At 43.0% G+C, this 23,728-nt stretch overlaps 3 protein-coding genes across 6 annotated transcripts; 1 reads left to right on the top strand and 2 right to left on the bottom strand.

Moving 5' to 3' along the window:
- Positions 1-66: 66 nt before the first annotated feature.
- uba5 (ubiquitin-like modifier activating enzyme 5) lies at positions 67-4,502 on the bottom strand. Of its 2 annotated transcripts, XM_027007231.3 has the most exons (12): positions 4,234-4,502; positions 4,082-4,127; positions 3,904-3,993; positions 3,594-3,703; positions 3,090-3,176; positions 2,880-2,964; positions 2,373-2,477; positions 1,830-1,957; positions 1,364-1,499; positions 1,112-1,187; positions 579-688; positions 67-490 (listed from the first exon to the last, which is right to left on the bottom strand). In XM_027007231.3, exons 1-12 carry the CDS (start codon positions 4,383-4,385, stop codon positions 410-412), a joined length of 1,206 nt encoding a protein of 401 aa, XP_026863032.2. In that variant the 5' UTR covers positions 4,386-4,502; the 3' UTR covers positions 67-409. The 2 variants fall into 2 exon arrangements, with proteins under 2 accessions (XP_026863032.2, XP_081552436.1); XM_081696310.1 differs by lacking the exon at positions 4,234-4,502 and having other exon boundaries at positions 3,909-3,993.
- A 460-nt stretch (positions 4,503-4,962) lies between these two features.
- Positions 4,963-12,646, top strand: sh3glb1a (SH3-domain GRB2-like endophilin B1a). Its single transcript, XM_027007232.3, has 9 exons — positions 4,963-5,264; positions 6,179-6,320; positions 6,729-6,857; positions 7,223-7,356; positions 8,165-8,257; positions 9,490-9,579; positions 9,993-10,093; positions 10,216-10,432; positions 10,559-12,646. The coding sequence occupies exons 1-9, from the start codon at positions 5,202-5,204 to the stop codon at positions 10,664-10,666; spliced, it is 1,077 nt and encodes a 358-aa protein (XP_026863033.2). The 5' UTR covers positions 4,963-5,201; the 3' UTR covers positions 10,667-12,646.
- Positions 12,647-16,387: 3,741 nt separating this feature from the next.
- nrros (negative regulator of reactive oxygen species) lies at positions 16,388-20,977 on the bottom strand. Of its 3 annotated transcripts, none has more exons than XM_081697046.1 (3): positions 20,372-20,570; positions 19,589-19,709; positions 16,388-18,932 (listed from the first exon to the last, which is right to left on the bottom strand). In XM_081697046.1, exons 2-3 carry the CDS (start codon positions 19,694-19,696, stop codon positions 16,977-16,979), a joined length of 2,064 nt encoding a protein of 687 aa, XP_081553172.1. In that variant the 5' UTR covers positions 19,697-19,709; positions 20,372-20,570; the 3' UTR covers positions 16,388-16,976. The 3 variants fall into 3 exon arrangements, with proteins under 3 accessions (XP_081553172.1, XP_081553173.1, XP_026863035.2); XM_081697047.1 differs by having other exon boundaries at positions 20,433-20,566; XM_027007234.3 differs by lacking the exon at positions 20,372-20,570 and adding an exon at positions 20,577-20,977 and having other exon boundaries at positions 16,392-18,932.
- Positions 20,978-23,728: the final 2,751 nt, after the last annotated feature.

The raw sequence follows: 23,728 nt of genomic DNA on the forward strand, positions 1-23,728 counted from the left end.
CAATATTTTTAAGCTAATAAAAGCACAAAGAACTAAATGTCCAGCTTGTTAAGTTTACCAGTAAAGTGATTTTGGAAATTAAGTTCCTTTATGTTGAGTACAGTCACATGTACACACACCTATGAACAGGGTGAAACTTTTTTTTTTTTTTTTTTTAAATTTACATCTAGAATCCCATTCCAAAAGGCAGACAAGTCCTGGGTAAATCAACATGGCTCTCCAAACCCGGAACAGTCAGGTTGGTCTTGAGCAGGTGTTCATTCTTGCTGTGAATGAATATTTCCACGCTTGTGTGTAAGAAAACAGTGTTACGTGATGTGGGGCCTAGTCTCATAGAACCTTATAAATGGAGTGGGAGTGTTTTTTCCCCTGTATGTGACATTCTGAGAAGGTGGGTGGGTGAGAGACACTACATTTTCTTCATTTGAGCCATCAGCTCCTCGAGACTCTGCTCCGTCTCCTCTACCATGTCCTCTGGACTCTCTCTGACCTGTTCAAGTTCACATGGCAAGAATCACAACATGTGAGCATCAAGGCAAGGACTAATGTGTGATGGCCACATTCATGTTGCTGTGTACCTTCTCAGGGGGGATGGTGTAGATTGGAATTATGCCCTCTGGTAAATCTGGTTTTGGGCCTGAAGCAGCCTGCAGTTCGTCCTCTGTCACCTCGTCTACCACCTCGATGCCTAGCGGTGTGCAGTAGGCCCACAGCAGGGCAAACACTCAGACGACACTTTTAACACGATCTTCTGTTGTGTGCTATAGTCTGTCATTATATTAACATCACCTTGACTTCTATTTCGAAAAATGCAATGTCTCTCTGTAGTTTAGGATATATGTACATGATATCTGAAGCCAAAGATTTTGAAAAGGATTAAAATTGTCTGTTTTAGTGTTTACTGCCCACTGCTGATCCAAAAAAAGACCCAAGTGTTTACCAAAATGCTCCTTAATTATCGCTAAGACCAAGTGCAGGTAATTGTAAACCCCTTTCATGTGAGAAAGTGGCAAGAGTTCATTCTATTAACCGCTGCAACCACAAAAAACCCAGATCCCATTTAAGAAAAAAAAAAAGCCAGCACTAGCCTCCATGTGGGCACTTCACCTACCCCACTCATTATCTTCATGCACTACTTCCTCCTCCTCCTTCACTACTTCCTGTTTCGGGTGCTCTGTCGCTTTTTTCTGCTCAAAGAGAAAAGTCAGCACTATTGGGTACGGAGCACCCCGGCCTAGAGCAGTTGGGCTTCAGGGGTTCGCACTTCACGTAGGGAACATTTGTGTCTGAATATAGTGCTACAGTTTTGATTTGCAGCTGTGAGATGCTAGTAAACACTGGACAGGGAGAGGGAGAGACCCACCTTGTGCTCCTCCTGCTGTCTCCTGCAGTGCATGTCGCTGCACTGGGCGTTTGCCTTCATGGTCATGCTGGGGAAGAAGTCCTCCATGGCGTTGTAGCCCAGGTAATAGCTAACCGTTCCAAAGCCCAGCAGGTACCTGCAGAACCGCATTAGTGCACTTTAACATGACCCAACCACGCATGCCCGTAGAAAGGAAAGCACTGGACAAACGGGAAGGAAGTGACTGTCCAGGGCCCTGTTTATAATGTTTATATAATCTTTTATATTTATGAGCAGATACTTTGGCTATGAGAGTGAAGGTTTAAAAAAGATTAATCAGTGTATTGTTCCAAAAAGAAATAAATAAATAAAAATCCAATAAAAACTACTAATGAATATTACTGGACATACGAAACATGCTCAGGTTCAGATGTCACCCAGTGAGGAGCACTAGGACTCAGGGCTGTGTGGGTTGTGACTAGCTTACTTTAGGACATTCTGCACAAGGATCCCAGCAACCACGCCCATGGTGGTGGGCAGACTGGCAGCACAGACTCCATCCTTCTTCAGCGTCTTCTCATCGATGTTGGTGGCCACTACCAGGGGAGGGGCGCACTGCCAGACAAAAACTGGACATGAAGCCCGACATGCTCTAGACTGACGCTGGCATGACTCAGATATGATTACGCCACCATCGTGAGTGGTTGGTGAAACTACGAGCTGCCAGCCATTCAGAATGTTCTAGAATTCCATAAAACAAGGCTGCAAGTTTTGTTCCAGGCAAGCACTACTGCCTCAGACCTCCTTGTAGAAAACAGTGCTTAATATAAGGCGAGGTCTGAACCCAACATGTTCGTTATTAGCGCAGATGTTCTCAAACACAGTCCTGTACATATCTACATTCGCCCAAACCCTACACACCTGATTCAACTCAACAGCTGATTATTCAGTACTTCCTGTGCTGAGTCAGGTGAGGGGGGAAGGGGGAGGGGCTTCTGTAGTGTGTGTGGGTTGGAATACGTGTGCGTACAGCGAAGCAAGCCGTCTCTCCTGGGTTAATGAGCTGGATGTGTCCAGACACGGCATTTTCACTGACTCCAGACTCCATCCAGACCTGACCCAACTCATTACAAGCCTAAAACAGAAAAAAAACCTCTCATTTGCTGTTTACTGACACATCATGAGACATGATGGTGCATAGCTCAGTGGTTAAGGTACTTGACTTGTAAGGTTGCTGGTTCAAGCCCCACCACTGCCAAGTTGCCACTGTTGGGCCCCTGAGCAAGACCCATAACCCTCAATTGCTCAAGTTGTACTCAGTCATAATAGTAAGTCGGTTTGGATAAAAGCATCAGGTAAATGCCATGAATGTAAATGATGACTGGACTGCTTGAAAGAGAACCAACTTTAAATATCACTGCGGAACATCATCGTGAAAGTGCAGTTAACTGCTCACGTGTCTTCTCTAATGTAAATAAACCAAGACCAAGCTCTGTCTGAAAAAGCAGTAATAAACATGTTGTGATCAAATACCCACTGTGTTAATAGCCATTCGAGCCTCGAAATTATCCACACAACTCAAAAGCAGGTCCACTGGCTTTCCCTCTTCAAGTCCACCATTACTGAAAACATTCTCACACAAAGTACAAATATAAGTAACTATCACACCACAAATGACAAAGCATGCTGAGAAGAACTTAACTTGTATTACCCATGCTGCCAGCTAGCTTATGGACAAAGCACCCACCTGATACGGTCCATGAAATGTGTGAAGTTGTCCATAGTGGTGATGTTATAATTGTGTGTCTCAAATACAACATCTGGATTGATGCACCTGCAGGTCAAATATGAGCAGTGATGGAGCTCGGTATAAAAAGTATCATCTTTATAATGTGATCCTCACTTAACTTCAGTTACATACGATAAAAGCACTAAATCCGAACAATGACTTTACTACTAAATCTCAGACCTTTCTTTTCTCCAAGCAATGCATGTGACTGTTTTGATCACAATTGGTTAACCATTAAAAGAGCACTAAAAAACAAACACTCTTTTCAGTCTTAAAGTGAGGGGTAGTCATAGCTCAGTGGTTAAGGTACTTGACTAGTAATCTGAAGGTTGCTTCAAGTTGAAGACCCACCACTACCAAGTTGCCACTGTTGGGCCCCTGAGCAAGACCCTTAAGCCTCAATTGCTCAGGGCATACTGGGTCATAATTATAAGTTGCTTTGGATAAAACCTCCTCGCACACCTGAGTGTGTGTTCTGCTGCCTCAACTTTGCTAAGCCCAGCTTGATGTGGTTGGAAGAAGAGGCGGTTCATGTTGGCCAGCTCCACCTTGTCATAGTCAAACAGCAGCAACTGCATAGCAAGAAACCACAGACACAGCAGAAAAGGCCGATCCACACATCACTGCAGAGCTCTGCTTCTAATACTACCTTCACTTCAGTGATAAACATTACAAAGAGATTACAGGTGCTAACCCTGCTTATACCAAACTAAACAGATGGGGCGGGTGCAGGAGGTAGAAGGCTGGCTATGTTACAGAAGGGTGGCATTACCTTACCGATGCCACATCTTGTGAGCATTTCCGCAGTGACGCTCCCGACGCCTCCTACTCCGACCACCGCAACAGTAAACGAGCGGATTTTCTAGAGACGAAACATGGGAAAGTCGATTAGATAAAGAGGCCACGAGGTCTCCTGAGGGCTGACTTTATATTCAGCACAAGCGGCGTACCTCGTAGCTCTTGACTATACCCATTCTTTTCAACGCCATCAGTCGGCTACAAGAAAATAAACGGCATATCAAAGTCAGATTCCGGATAGTTTATTCACTACTACAGTAAAATGAATCGTGTCTGCAGAACAAGCTGCGGGACAGCCGCGCACCTGTACGGGTTGGAGTCCACCACCTCGGCGCTCATTTCTTCGATCTTGGTTCTTACATGCGCTGGGGTTTCAGGATCTGTTTTCTGTTTGCATTTTATAAGTTCATTTTCTAACTCACGGACGCGCAGCTTTAGTTCCTCGACCGTGGACATTTTAAATAGGCACCGGTACGTTCTGCACGACAAATATGAAGATACAGCTGATCTTATAAACACACCTTTGCTAAATGAATGTACACGTCTGCACTTCTGTAACCAGCTGGAACACGGTGTCTCACAATAACGTGTCCGTGTAGAAACCAAGGTCTCGTTAGCAGTTAGTGCCTTGAAATAACTAGCTAACTCCTAAAATAAAATATAATAACATCATCATCAATAATAATAATAATAATTATTATTGCTATTTATTTATTTATTTATAATTATATATTTTGTAAATAAAATAACAATAATAATTATTATCTAGCTATAATTATTTTATTATGTAGAATAAATATCATCATCAATAATAATGATGATCATAATAGTAATAATAATAATAATAATAATAATAATAATAATATAGTAATAACTATCGACACTTGTCATGTTACTTGTTGAATGAATGCTTTTTTTTGGTCTGTGAAATAAAGTTTCAGTTGAATGAACTGAACAAATGTTTCTGGGGACATCTGCACACAGCTGCCTGTGACAGCCATGGGCTGGTGTCTAGTGAGAGGTGGCGAAGGGGTGATAATTTGGGGCTTTCCTCCAACCTCAGGCAGCTCTCTAGGGTTTCTCTCTGGGGCGGCTCTCTGCTGCCACTGTCTTGGAGCAGCTATCTTGTGGGTGGGACTTTTTTTTTTTTTTCCGCCAGTCGCTTTCGCCTTAGATGTAGCTACTGTTGAACCGTGATACACGCTAGCTGATATTGATGTTGTGTACTTTCAGTGTGGCCAGACATTACTAACTTTATGACTCCAGGAGAAAATGGATTTTAATGTGAAAAGATTCGCGGCGGACGCCGGAACCTTCCTTAGTCGAGCGGTGCAGGTAAAGTCTGGTATTGCTGAAAGGCGTTGTTTGGACTGAAATGACGATAACGATAACGTGTTTATGGACGACCGAGCGGTGTGACTAACGTGGCTGGTTAGCTGAAGAAACACTGGACATTTAAAACATACCAGTCGACTAATATTATTGGTAATATCAGGAACCCGCCGGGCTGTCCTCTTCAGTCAGAGAGCTCGAAGCACTTCGATACAAATAAAACTTCGATTGAAAACGGATTCAGCACGAACATGATCTGGGAACAACATTTACGAAGCGGGGGCGTTGTTCTTTTGGATCTAGCTAGCAATATGACTTTTTTTTAAATCTGGGAAAGGTTGAGCTAGCGAGGCAACAAAAAGTTTCCGAGTGCTAGCTCAGCACATCCGGCCCTGCCCAGCCAGCTCAGGGTGAACACGCCGGGCTTTGTTTGGACTGAACCTAGAGCCAGACTAAGGATTACCACCTATCTGGCTACATTTTGTATCACAAGACAAAACACTAATTCGATAATCCAACACAATCAGATGGTTGATATAGATAATGTTAGCGCAGTAAGATAACGTTAGGTTACCAAATGTCCTGGACCGTATAAGTAACGTTTGTGTAACTGAGTCACTTGATTATATAATGATGTATCATTCGGACGTGGGGTGTTTGTTCTGTAATTTGTACCGTTTTGTGTTGCCTCGGTGGATGTAATCGACTGGCTAAAATGAGTGACTACGATCAAACGGTGGCACTGGAATATCTCTGGGGCTTGTGTGTCCCTGTTAGGTTATTCATGCTTTAGGTTTCTAGACATGTGTCCGCTTGTGAGCTTCCCCCAGTTAAGGGTTTCAGTTATTATGGAAAGATGCAGATGCAAGACTGTCGTATTGCAATGGGTTTTATTTCTATATTTTATTGTCTGTCAGTTTACAGAAGAGAAACTGGGCCAAGCTGAGAAAACCGAGTTGGATGCACACTTGGAAAAACTTCTGACTAGAGCAGAATGTACAAAACACTGGACAGAGAAGATTCTGAAGCAAACAGAAGCATTACTACAGCCCAACCCCAGTAAGATCAGAGGGCCTCAGTCCCCTGTTTGGCTATCTGTTCATATTAGAAATGTATAAAGTATGTTAACCGATACCAGTCCTGTATATGCGGTCTACCTTGTAGGGAAAATGAAAACAGCTTACTCAGCGTTTTAATTACTCAGCTCAAGTTTCAGTGGATGTTTATTTTCCCTTCATGGTGTTTAACATTTTAACAGAACTTTAAAGGTGTGTACACAGCTAAATCCACATCAGTAGCCCTTCTAAGATCTCACACAGTATAACTCAGTCTCACTGGAACACAGACACTCATACACTGGCACTCACACACACGTGAGTGCAATGGCATCTGGCTTATTATGTGAATGGTGTTTGGTGTCAGTTTATTTTTCTCTTAATGGAGTTCCTCCTTTAATTTGCCTTGCAGATGTGCGGATAGAGGAATTCTTGTATGAGAAATTGGATAAAAAAGCCCCCACACGGATGAATAACCATGAGCTTTTGGGGGAAGCCATGATAGACTTTGGGAACGAGTTTGGGCCTGGCACAGCCTACGGTTAGCCTCCATCTATAACTATTACTTGAACTAACTAACTATAACAACAGCTATAACTATAACTCAGTGCTTTGTGTCATCACGCTACTGCAGAACGCCATAGAAATGTATAGAAAAAAAACAGCTCTTCTCTTGCTACTGTGTTGAAAACTTTGATGTGTTTCAGTTATTCCAGTGATGCTACATATTGTTCTGCAGTACTGACTAGAAATGAAATAATTCAAGTAATCATAACATAATAGAAAATACTGCTTATTTAGTACTGAGATAAAATCCAGGGTGAGTGAACGGAAGAACCTTTGTGTAAGTTGCGATCCAGTTATGATGCTGAACCTAGCGGCAGGGCTTCCTGTATGTGTGTGTAGGAAATGCGCTGGTAAAGTGTGGGGAGACTGAGAAGCAGATTGGAGGAGCTGAGAGGGAATTTATCCAGAGCTCAGCCATTAATTTTCTTACACCTTTCCGGAACTTTCTGGAGGGTGACTTCAAAACGATACTGGTGAGTTCAAACCTTGGTCAACATTTAGAATTCATCTGAAGTGCAAGTTAAGGCTTGAGAAATTTGTTATCACATGGAAGCAGGTTCTCTTTTTTTTTTGCAGTAATTTCTGTCCAGTGGCACAGAGGCAGTAGTCTAAAAATACAGCGATAAGCTTTCCAAAAATATTTTTAGTATCGCCATATAAGACTGGAATCAGTCCTAACCTTCGATGAAGGGAAGCACGTTTCTCACACAAACTGGTCATTTTGCACCAAGTAATGAAATAACGACAGCATGATAAGTTAGGATTTATCTGCCTTTGTGCACAATGAGTGAAGCAGATCAAATCTGCTCCTGTTTTCACTGTGACCCAGACAACACTCGTCTGGCCGAGGTCATTAGAGGTCAAGGTCAAGATCAGGCTTGTTCGGGTGCTTTCAGTGACAAGGTTGCTACAACTGATTTGAGACAACTCATTTATTTCAAGCTTGAAAATAGCATAGCAGTTATGTTTTAAAGTGACCCTGTTTACATTAGCAGTAATGTACCCAAGAAGCTCTTAGACGGATATAATCTTGGGAAGTATGTTTTAAAATATTTTTATGTGCTAATTTTCATATACATGAATCTGATATCTGAATAACCGCACATGCTGTGAGGTTTTAGAGTTAACGAGTTATTGAAGGTATTGAAGTAACTAACGACCCTGCATTCTCAGCCCTGTGAAATTTTAGAAGAAAGTGTGTGTATTTTTTAAGTGATTTATAATGAGGTGATGCTGGCATGATGTAGCTGCTCTGACCCCTCCGCCTCCACCCCTGAGCAGAAAGAACGGAAGCTACTGCAGGTCAAACGTCTGGACCTCGACGCAGCCAAGACCAAGCTGAAGAAGGCCAGGGTGATGGAGGCCCGAGCTGCTGTGAGTCCTCCTCCCTCCTCTCCTCCGCCTTTCGCTCGGTACCAAAGGCTCCACGGAGGCCCCTGCTAACACCTCCCCTCCTTCCTGAACGTCCTGAACCTGGCGCCGGTTCGAGGTTGAGTGTCGTAGCGTGGTCTCGTCTCAGCAAGCGTGAGCCTGTCTTTGGCATCCTGGTTCCTCTTTTCAGCTGAGTGAGCTGCCTTCGGGAGCTCGTTGTTAGTGTGCCCGGCGAGTTCCTTACAAGGTTCCTTTTTCTGAGTATGCCTGCGATATATTTTTTTTTTCTTTTTTTCTTTTTTTAGAGGATTTCCATGTTTGCTCAACAGTGCTGAGCCATTTCAAAATTGCACACTTGCTGGTGCTGGGTTGCACTTTTGTAACGGAAGCGCAAGACAGGGCACATCTCTCTCATGCAGACACACACAGATACACACACAATCTAATCTTCTGTGCAATTCCAACAAGCCTGTTTGGTCTCTACTACATTTTTTTTCTAATTAATGCTTTGACTCGGTCACTTTACTAAAATAGTTTTTGCTTGTTTGCTGAGGCCAGTTTCTCAGTGAGGTTTCTCAAGTGAACCACTTGTTGAAAAGAAAGGAAAAGGAAAAAAACCTACTCAGCAGCTGAGGGTAATCGCCTGCTCCCCTATAGTGCTTTAGCGAAGCCTTAAGACTGCTTAGTGCGCACGTGTGTGTGCGGGTTGGTGGATATTTCTGGTTCCCCTCCAAAGATGTGGGCAGAGGAAGTGACAGAGGTAAGAGGAATGATTGGACTTTTGGATTCCTCCATACTACTTGGCAGAGACGTGTTGAGAGCAGCTGCTGTAAGGCAGCACCCCAGTGGCCTTGAAGCCACGTCAGGGTAATGTCCTGAGTAACTGGCATGGACCTCCTCATGGCCGGAGTTTAATCCACAGTCACTCCAAATCTTAGCAATGTTTCCTGTTCGTTCAGTGTGCGTGTTTTAGTACAGGGATAATATAGGTTCAAGGTTCAAAGGTTCAGAAGGCTTTAATGTCATTTCAGCTATATACAAGTACACAGCAAAGATGAGACAATGTTCCGCCAGGACCGTGGTGCAACACAAAACAAGTGCAACAGATGACGCACTACACGAGTGCAACAATACAATGCAGTGCAATATGAAGCTACTTTGTGAGAGTACTTGCATGATTGATGCTTCATTTTATACCATCTAATTTTATGTCTCTCTCTCTCTCTCTCTCTCAGGCAGAGCAGGATGTAAAGATGACCCAGAGCGAGTTTGACAGGCAGGCCGAAATCACCAGACTGCTCCTGGAGGGAGTCAGCAGCACACATGTATGCATGATGGCTACGGCCCAGAGCCTCTTAAAAAGAGAAATACAGTCCAGCAGACGAGTGTCGCTTGACCCAAAATTATGTCCAAAAGACATAATTTGTGTCTCATAAGGGACTCATAGACCCTGTGGTGATCTTCTAAAATATGAAAGTTGCCGACCCTTGTACTTTTTGCCGGCTGGAGTCTGACAGGAACACGTATTGGTGTTCGCATCCCTAGCTAGCTGGCCTGGCTGTCTGTAGACTGTGGACTGGCCTGAAATTTGGGCGTAGGGACCTGGGGTTCGCTCGCTGCCAGCGTTGAGGCCCCGGAAGGTTGCTGACTTTTTCATGCGGTTGAGCGGGGCTCGACTGCGGGACTGGGATGGGAACTTGGCGCGGTGTGGTTACATGTCCATGCTTATCTCACACAGGCCCATCACCTTCGCTGCTTGAACGACTTTGTCGAGGCTCAGACCACCTATTACGCGCAGTGTTATCAGTACATGGTCGACCTCCAAAAACAGCTCGGAAGGTTCGCCGACTTTCAATACCTTGTTTCAACCCTCGTGTCTATGCTAACAGCTTGGCTAAAGCCCGCGAGGCCGCGCTCCAAGAGGTTGCCCGCTAACGCGATCACCTTTCTTCTGTCTGCAGCTTCCCTTCCACGTTTTCCTCCAGTAGTAACCAGACGGGAGGCGGTGCCAATGTCTCTGTGCCCACCCTGCCGGTGTCCACGTCGCCCGCCGCCGCTCCAAGAAAATGCTCCTTGGGGTTCGGCGAGCTACTCACCGCGGGGGGCAGTCGCCGGGCGCGTGTGCTCTACGACTACGACGCTGCCGGGAGTAGCGAGCTCTCCTTACTGGCTGATGAGGTATGTACTGTCTGGTTGTTATCGCCGCGATACACGGATAACACTGTTTTGGCGAGCTTCTCGTGAGGAGAATGGCACCTTCAGCAGTGCGGCCTCTGAAGCAGCAACTGTCCTTTTCTTGTGCAGGTGATTATGGTGAGTAGCGTGCCAGGCATGGACTCGGACTGGCTTATGGGAGAGCGTGGGAACCAGAGGGGCAAAGTGCCAATAACCTACCTAGAGCTGCTGAACTGAAGAGGGGAGATGGGGATTCAAGAGTTGAATGCCAAGAGTAAACACAAACAAACAACAACAAAAAAAAAACCGCTGCATATAATTCACGTGTGATTTAACACATTTAATGCATATGTGCAACTATGCTTCTGTGAGCTCCGTCCATGCAGACAGTGTCTATGGATGTTTAGGCCACCAAGGGAAGTCTCATTAGAGGCCTTTCTGTTTACAAGCTGATCAGTTGATGTTTGCAGCACTCCGTTTGGTAACGCGGGACAAACTGTGACCTTGAAAATGTGGCCTTCATTTTGAAATGTGTGCAAAAGGAATCACTTGACTTATGACTGAACCTTTTAGGTTGGAAAGACATCCAGTTCCTGCCCACAGTGGAACCTGCCAAGCTTGAGTGCCTGTAATCACAGCCACAGTGCCTCGGTACACACTGCTAGCAGAACGCTTAGCTGTTTGCTCCAGTTCTATGGCTTATGTACAATTAACCCCTTTGCCCCCAAATACCTCCATTTCCCACCTCCTTTTAGTCGAAATGTCAGTTGAAACAGTTTTTTAAAACAATTTTTAAATACCTTTTTACTTTTACTTCGTAGGCAAAACATTGTGGAAAGTGGACCAGCAGTATTCAGTGTAACATTTGTAAAGTGTTTTACAGTTTAGTTTATTGTAAGGTACAGTTAAGTTGATTGAATACTGTAAGTTCTGATCTTGTGTGCCTTAATGTCATTGTGCCTTCTTCTAAAGTTGACAGTAGTTCTTTTCAGGTATCTGAAACAGAAATGGTGGTCTAATGAATGTTAGGCAGCATTAGGGCTATACAGTGTGACAGACTGCACCAAATGTTCATTTACAGCTGTGTTTGTGGTTAAATTCAACTCTTCACATGACTCTTCCTGTTTACGGGTTAAGTATAAGTATTATTTGGGGTTAATATTCAATTTGAAAATGCATTGTTTTTGGGTTTTTGTTTTGGACAAAACATTTTTATTACTAGTCTGTCTTAAGATGAAAGCTGGCGTCCGTTTTAAAGGATGACTTTTATTTGAAATTTGTCTTTGTTTTGTGGTATTTTACAACTTGATTAACTTTTTTTAAAGACCCGTCAGCTTATTCACAGAGTGCAATAGCACAATGATGTTTAAAATGTGCATTTGGGAAACGGTTTCCCTCAGAACTTCAGAAAGTATAGCTTATAAATTCATGTTTGACAGAACTCTAGTCTTAAATGTGAATCTGCTGTCTTGAGACAGGTGACCGTCTTGGTGTATGTTTTCTGCTATACACTACTCAAAACAAAAGCATCCTAGCAGTGCTGTGTGCAGATCCATACGCTTCCGTTTTCTCCCCACCTAGAGATTATAAATATAGGCTGCTGCCACATTCATGAATCCATTATAAAAATGTCAAAGACCTACAAAAAACATGCATCAACAACACACATTCATTTGATGATAAAGTGAACGTGTACACATGATAAATAAGACTTTCAGTATTGTTCCAGAGAGGAACTATATTTGCCAAAACGTTTCTGATTTCTGATGCACGTCTAGAACGATTAGTTTTTAACTGCTAGACTATCAACACGATTGAGGGAAAATTGTACAATATCCTTCACATTTGTTTAGTTGGTCATTGGTATTTTTACACAGTGGTCAATGCTAGTGTGGTCATGGTCATGAGTTTTACCCCAGCTGAAACCTAAACCCAAAATCGCAATCTGGAACTTATTGCAAGTTCACATCCTCAACATCAACTGAGAGGTCTTCTTAGTGCTGATATTTTGAATTGAGATTAGTTGTTAGTGTTGTGCAGTTAGTTTCCCTAACTTAAATAATTGCACTTTACACCAATTACCATATGCAGTACATGCCTGAACTATAATTTCATTTTGGGAGTCCACTGGTATAGTATTCATTTTATCTTATGACCTGCTGTAGATTTATAAAATGTAAAGTTTTTATAATGGATTAAAGACAGGACTTAGCCTTTCGCACTTTTGTGCTTGTCTGAATTTCCGATATTATCACCCTAAAAACGGTCGACCCTCTGTGTCGGTCTATGAAGTTATCTCCATTTGTGACTGATTTCTATATGGACCAGTAGAGGTCAGTCTTTTCATGCAAGTGTTCTATTAAATAATGTATATTTTAACGCTATATGACATGTCTTAAGAAATAGTTACATAATGGAGAGGGACAGTGTTTTTTTTTTTTAATCCTTCTGAAGAATTTCTCTGAATTTCAGGATTATCTTAAATGTTTTCCAGAGCAGCTGATCCTGTCCTTGCAGATAAGGGTTTACTTGCAGTCCACACTTGGATTCTTGGAGACTCACACTCATATTACTTGTCTTTTTTACCCTACAGTAATGAAAGGGTTAAGTGGAAATGGAGCTCACTCGGCTGTTCGCTTCCTGTGCTGTGGTTCTGTAAGCCATCCATCCTTGGTGTCCGTTACTGAGTCTCATATGCTGGGGATGGGGGAGTGGCTTTTGGTGTGTGTCTGCGTTGGGGGATCATTCGGGTTCCTTTCTGAAAATAGCAGTGGGAGCACAGCCAATGAGCTGGCCCGGTGAGCTGTTCGTACCAGTACCGAACACAAAAAAACAGACCCTTGAGTATAAGAGCCTCTGTAATGAGAAGAGTTCTGGCCAGGGTGGTTATCAGCACACATGACTCACTCTAAAACACTCTGATCAGCCACATTAGCCAAACGCGCTCACTTCAGCCTGAGAACTCTGGTACATGCTGACAGTGCAGCATCTCTTCAAATGTCATTTTTAATGTTGAGTGGGGTTTTTTTCCCATAGAAAAATTCTAATCTGAACAAATGGGCACGTTTCAGTTTCACCAGTGGAACGCACTCTTCCTCACATTTCTGGAGTGATTTTTTTTTTCTTTCCTCTTTTACATATCTGCATTTTTATTATTATTTTTTGCCTCTATAACAACTAAAGATCATTTGTATTACCCCGAGGCCATAAGTCTCATGACTGTGACTCAACGTGAGACCAGAGATATCAGAGCAGCTACTGCGAAGTGCAAACAAGAAGTGTCACAGGTTTCATAAAATTTGACCTCGCCAGCTCCCACACTCCCTGGGATTTCAACATCTAGCATAAAGAGGGAAGTTTCTGCAGATTTTTCCATTCCAACGATTGCAGCAAAACGATCACAAACTTCATTCATTCCACAGGAAACAGGTTTTGTGCAAACAGAAATGGGGCTACTCATGACACACACACACACACACACACACACACACACACACACACACCCCACCCCCCTTTATTCTTTATTTATTTATGCCAGCAAAGCAAAATGAACCCAGACTCTTACACGGGCTGAACCCGACAGGTGGCAGCTGTGGGCTCCGCCTGTGATCCCCAGTTTCTCTTTCTCTGCTCAAACCACCATGACCCATAGTATCACCACAGTGGTATTCTGGTTACACTCTGGTTTAGCCTGCATGCTCTGCTTTCAGCACACTTCACGACTGCAGGTTCCAGTGCCTCGGGACTGTAGCCATGGTCGGGCTCCTGCGTACCTCCTCTCGTGCGCCGCCACCCACAGAAATCCGCTTGGGCAGATCTCCTGGGGGGGGGGGGGGGGACGAGTCGTAGGGGTTAGGTTCAGCGGTCTAACCCGTGTGTTGCGTGTGTTTGAGGCATTGTTGAAATTGACCTACAAGCTTCACTTTGGTCTCTGTGGAGACGCACTGGAACCACCTTGTGGGGCACACTACGAAGATACAGCTCACATCTCTTTTTATTCACACACACACACACACACACACGTGTGTGTGTGTGTGTGTGTGTGCGGTTAAATATACAGAAGTATACAAATTGCAGTGTATTACATTTCAAGAATATGTTTTCATGAGATACCGTGCACCGAGGTCCGTGTGGATCTGAAAGTGCTTCTGAAGCACCGGCATTGGGAGGTTAACCCAGTCTGAGCGGTAGAAGTTCACAGAGAGTGGTTATCATTCCTTTCTCCTCAGAATGATTTGAGGTCTGATTCTCTGACTCTTAGTGTGCAGGCCATGAGCAGTGAGCTGCTGGGTGTGCTTGCAGGACTAAAACAAAGAAGTGCACAAGTCTTCTAGGCCCTGCACGGTGGCCTCTTGAGAAGTGAGCATGGAGCCAAACCTCAGCCCTCACTGACACCTTGTGCTGGGCAGTTGCTACAGATCTGAGCAAAACAGGAAATTTCATGTTTCCTCTGTTGCTTTTGGCAACTGTTTGCAACACGCAACTTCTCATATTCAATTTAAACTTGTTCACACATGTATATGTGTGTAAGCAACAGTTTTGCTATAGCATTTGCAATTTGTGAAGTGTTTTTATTACAAATGTAAATTGATTTAGAATCAAACTGTTGTGCATGGTCACCTAACTCCTAGCAGGTCACGGAGACATCTGGCTTTGGCTTATCTGACAAGAAGAAATAGTGTACTTAAGAATAAATCAAAGTATTGATCAGACTTCTGTAAAAAGACAAATAATTAGTCAAACAAAGGGTTTATAATATAGACTTGTTGTAACCTTCATATTTTAAAATACACATGGCACATTTCCAGTTGTGGATTAAGGTTTGTCTTTTACTAAATTGTGATCAACATTGGAAGTTATATGGTCATGGTTTAAGATGGAAAACTGATCCATGATGCTAAGTGGTTGAATAAGATGCATTTCAATAATTTTGGTTCATGCTATTATCACATGTGATAATAGCATGTGTTTGTAAATGTAAAGTTGTATATTTTTGTCACAATACAATATTAAAATTGGACACGGTTGAACTCATTTGAAAGGTTGTAGGAAAACGATCATCTTGAGTTATACAAATATACACAATTGCTCAAAGTTACTATGAATGGGCCACTACCTTTCTTATCCAATGTCTGACAGCCAGTGATGTAAAGAACAACTGTGTGTTTATATTGTTAAATAAAACCCTCTGATTTTAACTACTACGTGGAGCTGTAAATAAATGCTTTAGCTAACATTCATTTTAGGTGGACTAAGACTTGGACTAGACTAAAGTAGGTAATAAATTACATTTGAAATTAATAATGAAAGGCTGTAATTATATATGAAATAATGAAAATGCAATAAAATATATTTTGCTATATCAGAGGCTATTTTTGGTGAACTGACCAAGGAAGACATATTGGAGAAGTGGTAGAATGGCCATATTCTCAGCCACAGAACTAGTATAGTTAATGACTGTATCCGACCCACAGAACTAGGGTAGTCAATGACTGTGTCTCAGCCACAGAACTAGCGTAGTCGATGACTGTGTCTCAGCCACAGAACTAGTGTAGTCGATGACTGTGTCTCAGCCACAGAACTAGTGTAGTCGATGACTGTGTCTCAGCCACAGAACTAGCGTAGTCGATGACTGTGTCTCAACCACAGAACTAGCATAGTCGATGACTGTCTCAGCCACAGAACTAGCATAGTCAATGATTGTGTCTCAGCCACAGAACTAGCATAGTCGATGACTGTCTCAGCCACAGAACTAGCATAGTCAATGATTGTGTCTCAGCCACAGAACTAGCATAGTCGATGACTGTGTCTCAGCCACAGAACTAGGGTAGTCAATGACTGTGTCTCAGCCACAGAACTAGCGTAGTCGATGACTGTGTCTCAGCCACAGAACTAGTGTAGTCGATGACTGTGTCTCAGCCACAGAACTAGGTTAGTCAATGACTGTGTCTCAGCCACAGAACTAGCGTAGTCGATGACTGTGTCTCAACCACAGAACTAGCATAGTCGATGACTGTCTCAGCCACAGAACTAGCATAGTCAATGATTGTGTCTCAGCCACAGAACTAGCATAGTCAATGACTGTGTCTCAGCCACAGAACTAGCATAGTCGATGATTGTGTCTCAGCCACAGAACTAGCGTAGTCGATGATTGTGTCTCAGCCACAGAAGTAGGTATAAAAAAAGTGAAAGTTATTGCTGGAGCTGAACATCATGAGACTTCCTAAGCATTACGTATGTGTCAATTCATATACAAAAGATTTCACAACTTGTCATCAACACATCTCTTCTCTGTGGTATGTGTCCTCAAGAGCTCACATGCTTTAAAAAAAAACAAAAACACTTTTGTTTTAAGGAATAAACAAAAATACTACAATGTGCATGTAGGAAAGGACTTGTGCAAAAATGAGGTTTGTTTACATTTTGTAATCGAGATGGACAATCGCTTTCATGTTCTCTTATTTAAAAGAATGAGCTTGCAATTTCATTATTAGAAAAATGTGTATTTAACTTTATTTGACCAGTTTTACAAGGGCTGTGTATTTCTTCAGTATGGTGTGGGCCGCCAGCATCTCTTTTTGATCGCCCGAGGCAACACCTTTGGCCTGAATGTAAGGAAATAAATGACACCAATGCCCACCAGGGACACACTAACAGATAAAAACAGTAGAATGTACCAGAAAAACGACTCCTCTGTGTTCCTGCGACCACAGAGGAAGGAGTTAAAAAGCACAGCTCTTTGTCTTTGGTAGTGAAGGTCCGTACATGTAACTTCTGATAGATCAACAACAGAAAGTGTTCTGGATGCCTCAAGTGTCCTGTACCACTGAAGCTGGCAGCAGTTAAAGGCATTTCCATTCACATAAAGAATCTGAACTCTGTCTGCCAGCACAAATGCCTGTTCTGACTGGATGGTCGACAACATGTTATCCCTCAAGTCCAGGAGCTTCAGGTTCAGTGTCATTAGTGATCTCGGAAGTTCCAACATTGAGTTTTTGGAGATGTTTAAAGACTTCAAGTTTTTATATGGAGAGAAGTCAAAATTTTGCAACCCTGTGTTACTCAGTCCCAGATGCTGCAAAGTCCCACTGAGTCCTAATAAAGAGTCTTGGTCAATGAGCAGACCAGGGTTGTTAGATAGTTCAAGATGTGTTAGTGGAGTACCTTTAAAAATGATAGGTGGCACATTCATGATGTTACACCCAGCGATATGGAGCTGTTTTAAGGAGGAAAGATTTCTCCAAACAGCACAGGCAGAAGAGTCCAAGCTAGTGGTGTCTCCTGGAAGGCACAGCCCCACCCTGTTGTAACTGAGGTCTACACTGCTGACGCTAGGAAGCATAGTGAACATGTCGGGCGGGAGCTGCTGGATGTCGTTTAAGCTGAGGTTTAGATGCGTGAGGTTGTTCAGCTTGCTGGTTGAGCTCAACTGTGCACGCACCTCGGTAAGTCTGTTGTTGCTCACGTCCAGCTGGTAGAGGGTGACGGGCAGGTCCTCTGCTGTCAGGTTCAGGGACTCTAGACAGTTCCTGGTCAGCCACAGCCTGTTGAGGTGAGGCATTTTCTGAAGGAATCCCTGAGGGAAGTATCTCACCTGGTTTACTCTGAGATCCAGCAGCTCGACGGAAGAAATGTCTCCATGAAAGCTGTCATTCCAGAGATCCACTGTAATGTTGCTGAGGTTTCCACCTAAGTTGTAGTACTCAACACTGGTAGTCCAGTTTGGAGAGGTGTGCTCTGCAAGATGACCATAAAAGCTAATCTGGTTGTTGGAGAGTAACAAGGTCTTTAGGCGACTTTTTTGAGGAAGAAAGGGGAAATACAGCAGCTGGTTGTCAGACAAATCCAGCGTCTCCAGCTGAAAAGTCTCTGTGAGGTCCAAATTTGTTATGAACCATTCGATAATGTTATGACTGGCATTCAACACTACCAGCTGGGTCATCTCAAATTTCACCAAACAAGGCAGAGAATTGTAGGCCAGGTTAAGCCGTTGGAGTCTTTTCAAGTGATCAAATGCTCCATCAATTTCAAACAACAGATTCCTCTCGAGATTAAGCTCCTTTAGCTGATGTAGGTCTCTAAATATGGCTTCATCTAGCCTCAATAGATTGTTATTTGATAAATTCAGGAATTCAAGCGATGAGAGGTTCTGTAGCAGGTCAGAAGCCATGTCTTCTCTAAGCCCATTACCAGACAGATCCAGAGTTCTCAGCCTAGTCAGACACCTCATAGAGTGAGCAAGCTGCACGTATCCATGGTGAAGCTCATTGTTGGCTAAACTGAGACTCTCTATCAGAGGTGAACCGGAGAACCCATCCTCTTCTACTGCCCTCAGATGACTGTTTGCACAGCTGAAAAGGCGAAGGGATGGATACCGTGACAGGGAATCATACTGTAATTTTAGGACGAGGTTCTGATTTAAAAAGAGCTCCTCTATTTGATGTGGCAAGTCACTCGGCACAGAAGTGAGGCGGAAGCCATCACAGCGAGCCGTGTTTTGAGTCTGTGGGGTCAGAAAGAAGATAAGAAAGAACACAGGCAATGAGAAAAAACAAATATCTCAAAGTAGATACCCCACACAAAATAAGGAAAACCAAATCAAATCAAATCATGGAGCAATAATTAATCGCTGGTGAACAACAGTTGATTTTAAATGAGCAACTAGTAAGGCTTACATTTCAGGTTTAATTTAAGGATAGATTTTATATTATTTACAAATGTTTACACAGCTAGCTATGTTCAAATAGGCTTTGTGAGTAACTGTGCAGCACTTGAACATTACAATTAAAAGTTAAGTGAACAGAAAAATACCTGGTTATATACTTATGCGACTTCACTTTATAATGCCATACATTGATATTTTAAAATGACAGTCAAGTCTTAGTAAGAGCTTAAAACTGGATTAGTATTATTTATAGTACAAAAGGAACATACTTTATAGACACTGTATTTTATATAAACTATTTTTCATATATTTAACCGAAAAAGCCTCAGTCTGTAGATGTGAAGTCTTATCTCGGAACTCTCCTATATTGTATCATTGGTGTTCAAATAAACTTTGTTGCCCAACAACAACAACGTCACCTTTACAGATCACTGTGTGGCATCGTAGTTATATGTGCGTCGCATTGGATTGGTTTGGTTGGTTTTCCATCTTACCACTCTGCATGGGCTGTTGGGTGGATGGCTCAGCCCCTGCGACAGGGCCAACAGGACGGGCAGAAGGGCGAAGAACGGCAGCGTGCGGGGGGCGCCGAGGTCCGGCATCTTACCATACTCGCTAAAGCCCGGAAAAGAAAGCCAAGATAAAGGCAATAACAGTGAAACACGTGCCGAAGAGAAAACTAATTAAGATATCACACTTTGTTTCAAGGTTTGCTCCATACTGGCGCGTTCACACCATCAATCGCTCTCCCAGTAAAGTCGCTATTCTGAACATCCATGTACGCTGGACACTGCGCTACCGATCGCCTTTTCATATACTTAGACCTAATATTAATGTAGATGTGTTATGGACATATCAAATAACATTTATTTTGTGCTTAATAGAAATCTATGTGAGTTGACATCTATTTTAATAATTTATTTTTCAAACTGATTTTGCATAAAATTCCGAATTTTAATTCAGTCTATCACTTGTTCCAGCAATTTTATCCACCATTAAGAAATTATTAAGCAAATAAATAAAGTTTCAAAGAAAACAGTGTAACCAATACGATGTATGCAGCAATAGATGTATTTGTTTCCACTATAAATAAAAAGTGGAAAAGAGGATAAACACGGCTTAAAATATTGATAACTCTTAAATTATTTTTTTTCTGATTGTATGCCTACCTTAGCCTACAACTCCGAAACCTCTAACTAATTTGATTTAGCACTGACAATATATATCAATACATAGACACGCAAAAGATAATATGACTGGTCCAGCGATGAACCCACGAGTAGGCGCAGCCAGTCTCTGGGGTCAGGCGTTCCCTCCCTGGCTACAGCTGAGCCATACCGGAGGGAGTCCGCGACATCGCCGCTGTCTTCTGTAGACTACGCTTAGGCTCACGCTGAGGGCTGACGGACAGACTGGCTTTAATCCCGCCGTCTCTCGCCGCAGGCGCGTAAAGCTCCGCTGCGGGATCCTGAGCGCTCTTACCCCGCTGGTTGGGCTCGCGTCCACTGCGCAGCGGCAGGTTCGGCTGTCGACCATCACTTGGTTTTGCGACCAGCGCGCTGCGATCGGGTCCATCGGAGAACCAAGCGCTTGACATCTGCAGCTCTGCAGTGTCTTTTGTATTTGCGGAAGCAAGAAAGCAACGGAAACCAAGTCACATGTAGCCTGCCAAGACAGTACAGCGTAGAGGTTCGTATTGCGCGGTGGTAGATTTATATTAGCAGGGCGCGCTCGCTCTCGCTCTCTCTCTCTCTCTCTCTCTCTCGCTCGTGGACTCGCGGCAAACGCAAGAGCGAAAATTCTACTTCTTATATGGTCTGATGTGTCTCACAGGCTGCAAAAAAAAAAAAGCATAAATGATTAATGCGTCTTGATAAGTTTTATTTAGGTCTTATTTAGTAGACCACAAAATCATGCATAAGGAACACACCCATGTCAGCCACTACTGGTTTTGCTCATCAGATACTACTAAAGAGGAAACCACGGAGCGCTCACACCCTTCCTGTCAAAAGCTGCAGCTCCATCACTTTGCTACAACAAACCGTCATATGCTCTGCACAGCCATGCATCAGTAGTCAGACAGCTCAAGCCTGTAAAAACTTTCACCTTTGCCTTCTTTGCCAACATTTGTGTTCTACGACAAGCTCAGGGTAATGTTATTGAAAATGTGTTGTACAGTGCACTTTCTCCATCTCTGTAGCCCAATTTAGAGGCTCTGGCCTTGGGTAACTCTTAGGTGTCTTAATAGGTTTAATCCAGTACATCGTGCAAGCATGTAGGCCAATACATTTTAAATGGATCACAAGTAGCCATGAAATCCACGGGTTCTAAGGTGGGGTGCCATCTGAACTATCTGAGGTCTATAACATTGAATAGGCCTGCAACGAAGCAGTCGATGAACAGAAAGAAGTGCAGGTATATAGTATATAATCCATGCCAATAATGCCACTGGGTAGCCTCTACATAGAAGCAGTCGTTACTCATCTTAAAGTAGTAAATTAGTCTAAACAACTGTTCAGCGCGCTCAGATAGACATTCTAGGAACTTGACAAATCTGGGAAATAATTACTTAAAGTAAACCAGTTAAGTAGGTTTAACGCCCAGTTAGTACAGTCTAGGAACGTACGGCTATTATCTCGTGTATTCTGCATTTGTACAATAATTAAATTCTAGTGACTAGCCCAGTAGATTTTATTTCCCTTATATTTCCATGTTCTTATTATTATAGTAGTATGTATTGACCACTAAAAACAGTTGTAAGTAGTTTACGGACCGTAAACGTTTTGCTCACTGACGCACTAGAGTCCTAGTTCTTAAGCATTTGACCCCACGAGGCAGTGTGTTAACCAGATTAGTTAAAGGCTGCTCCCCTTCTCTTCAACAAACTGGACTGTTGCACCAAATCTATTAACCAAATATATGTGCAAAAGTTGCACAATAGAGGTACCGAACTGGACTGGTCTATGAGACTTTGAGGAATGAGCATTATATGCCCTCTTGTGGTACAGCCACATTCTGTCACCATACACTGGATATTACAACATACACTGCTTGGCCAAAAAAAAGGTCACACACTCTAATACTTCGTTGGACCGCCTTTAGCTTTGATTACGGCACACATTCCCTGTGGCATCCTTTCCACAAGCTTCTGCAATTTCACATTTATTTCTGTCCAGAGTTGCATTAATCCCCCCCAAGATCTTTTATTGATGATGGGAGATTTGGACCACTGTGCAAAGTCTTCTCCAGCACATCCCAAAGATTCTCAATGAGGTTCAGGTCTGAACTCTGTGGTAGCCAATCCATATGTGAAAATTATGTCTCATGCTCCCTGAACCACTCTTTCACAATTTGAGCCTGGCATTGTCATTTTGGAATATTCCAGTGCCATCAGGGAAGAAAAGATCCATTGATGGAATAACCTCGTCATTCAGTATATTCAGGTATATTCAGCTGACCTCATTCTTTGGGCACATAATTTTGCTGAATCTAGACCTGACCAACTGCAGCAACCCCAGATCATAGTACTGCCTCCACAGGCTTGTACGGTAGGCACTAGGCATGATGGGTGCATCACTTCATCCGCCTCTCTTCTTACCCTGATGCGCTCATCCCTCTGGAACAGGGTAAATCTGGACTCATCAAACCACATGACCTTCTTCCATTGCTCCAGAGTCCAATCTTTATGCTCCCTAGCAAACTGAAGCCGTTTTTGGTGGTTAACCTCACTGACAAGCGTTTTTCTACACACAGCCTACACAGCTATTTAGTCCCAATCCCTTGAGTTCCCTTCGCATTGTGTGTGGAAATGCTCTTATTTTCACTATTAAACATATCCCTGAGTTCTACTGTTGTTTTTCTACAATTTGAGTTCACCACACGTTTAAGTGATCGCCAATCACTATCATTCAAGATTTTTTTCTGACCACATTCCTTCCTCAAAGATGATGTTTCCCCACTGTCCTTCCACTTTTTAATAATGCATTGAACAGTTAACCCACTTTTAGTTGTTTCAGCAATCTCCTTAGATGTTTTCTCTGCTTGATGCATGCCAATAATTTGACCCTTCTGACACAAATTAACATCTTTTCCATGACCACAGGATGTGTCTTCCTACATGGTTGTTTAACAAATGAGAAGCTACTCACTGCGTCAGTTAAGGTTCAATAACTTGTTGCCAGCTGAAACAATCACCCATGCAGTAACTATCCAATGGGAGGCTCTTACCTATTTGCTTAGTTAAATCCAGGTGGTGACCTTTATTTTTTTTGGCCAGGCAGTGTATATGGATCAGCAGCAATATTAAAAAGGACTGACAGGTGAAGTGAATAACTGTCATTAGCTTGTTACAAGGGCACCTGTCAAGGGGTGGGATATATTAGGCAGTAAGTGACCAGTCAGTTCTTGAAATTGATGTGTTGGAAGCAGGGAAATGAGTACACTTAAGGACTTGAGTGACTTTGACAAGGACCACACTGGGTCAGTGTGCGTCACACTAGTCAGCTGGGGTGTTCCTGGTATGTAGTGGTTAGTACTTCCCAAGCCTCTTCCAAGAAAAACTGGCAATAGTTTCACAGGCAGCCAAGGCTCAGTGATGCACATGGTGAGCGAAATGCTAACACAGAATCCCGCAG

Source organism: Electrophorus electricus, chromosome 14 (genome assembly GCF_041902795.1).
Source record: "Electrophorus electricus isolate QZ-2024a chromosome 14, ASM4190279v1, whole genome shotgun sequence".
Classification (NCBI taxonomy): Eukaryota; Metazoa; Chordata; class Actinopteri; order Gymnotiformes; family Gymnotidae; genus Electrophorus; species Electrophorus electricus.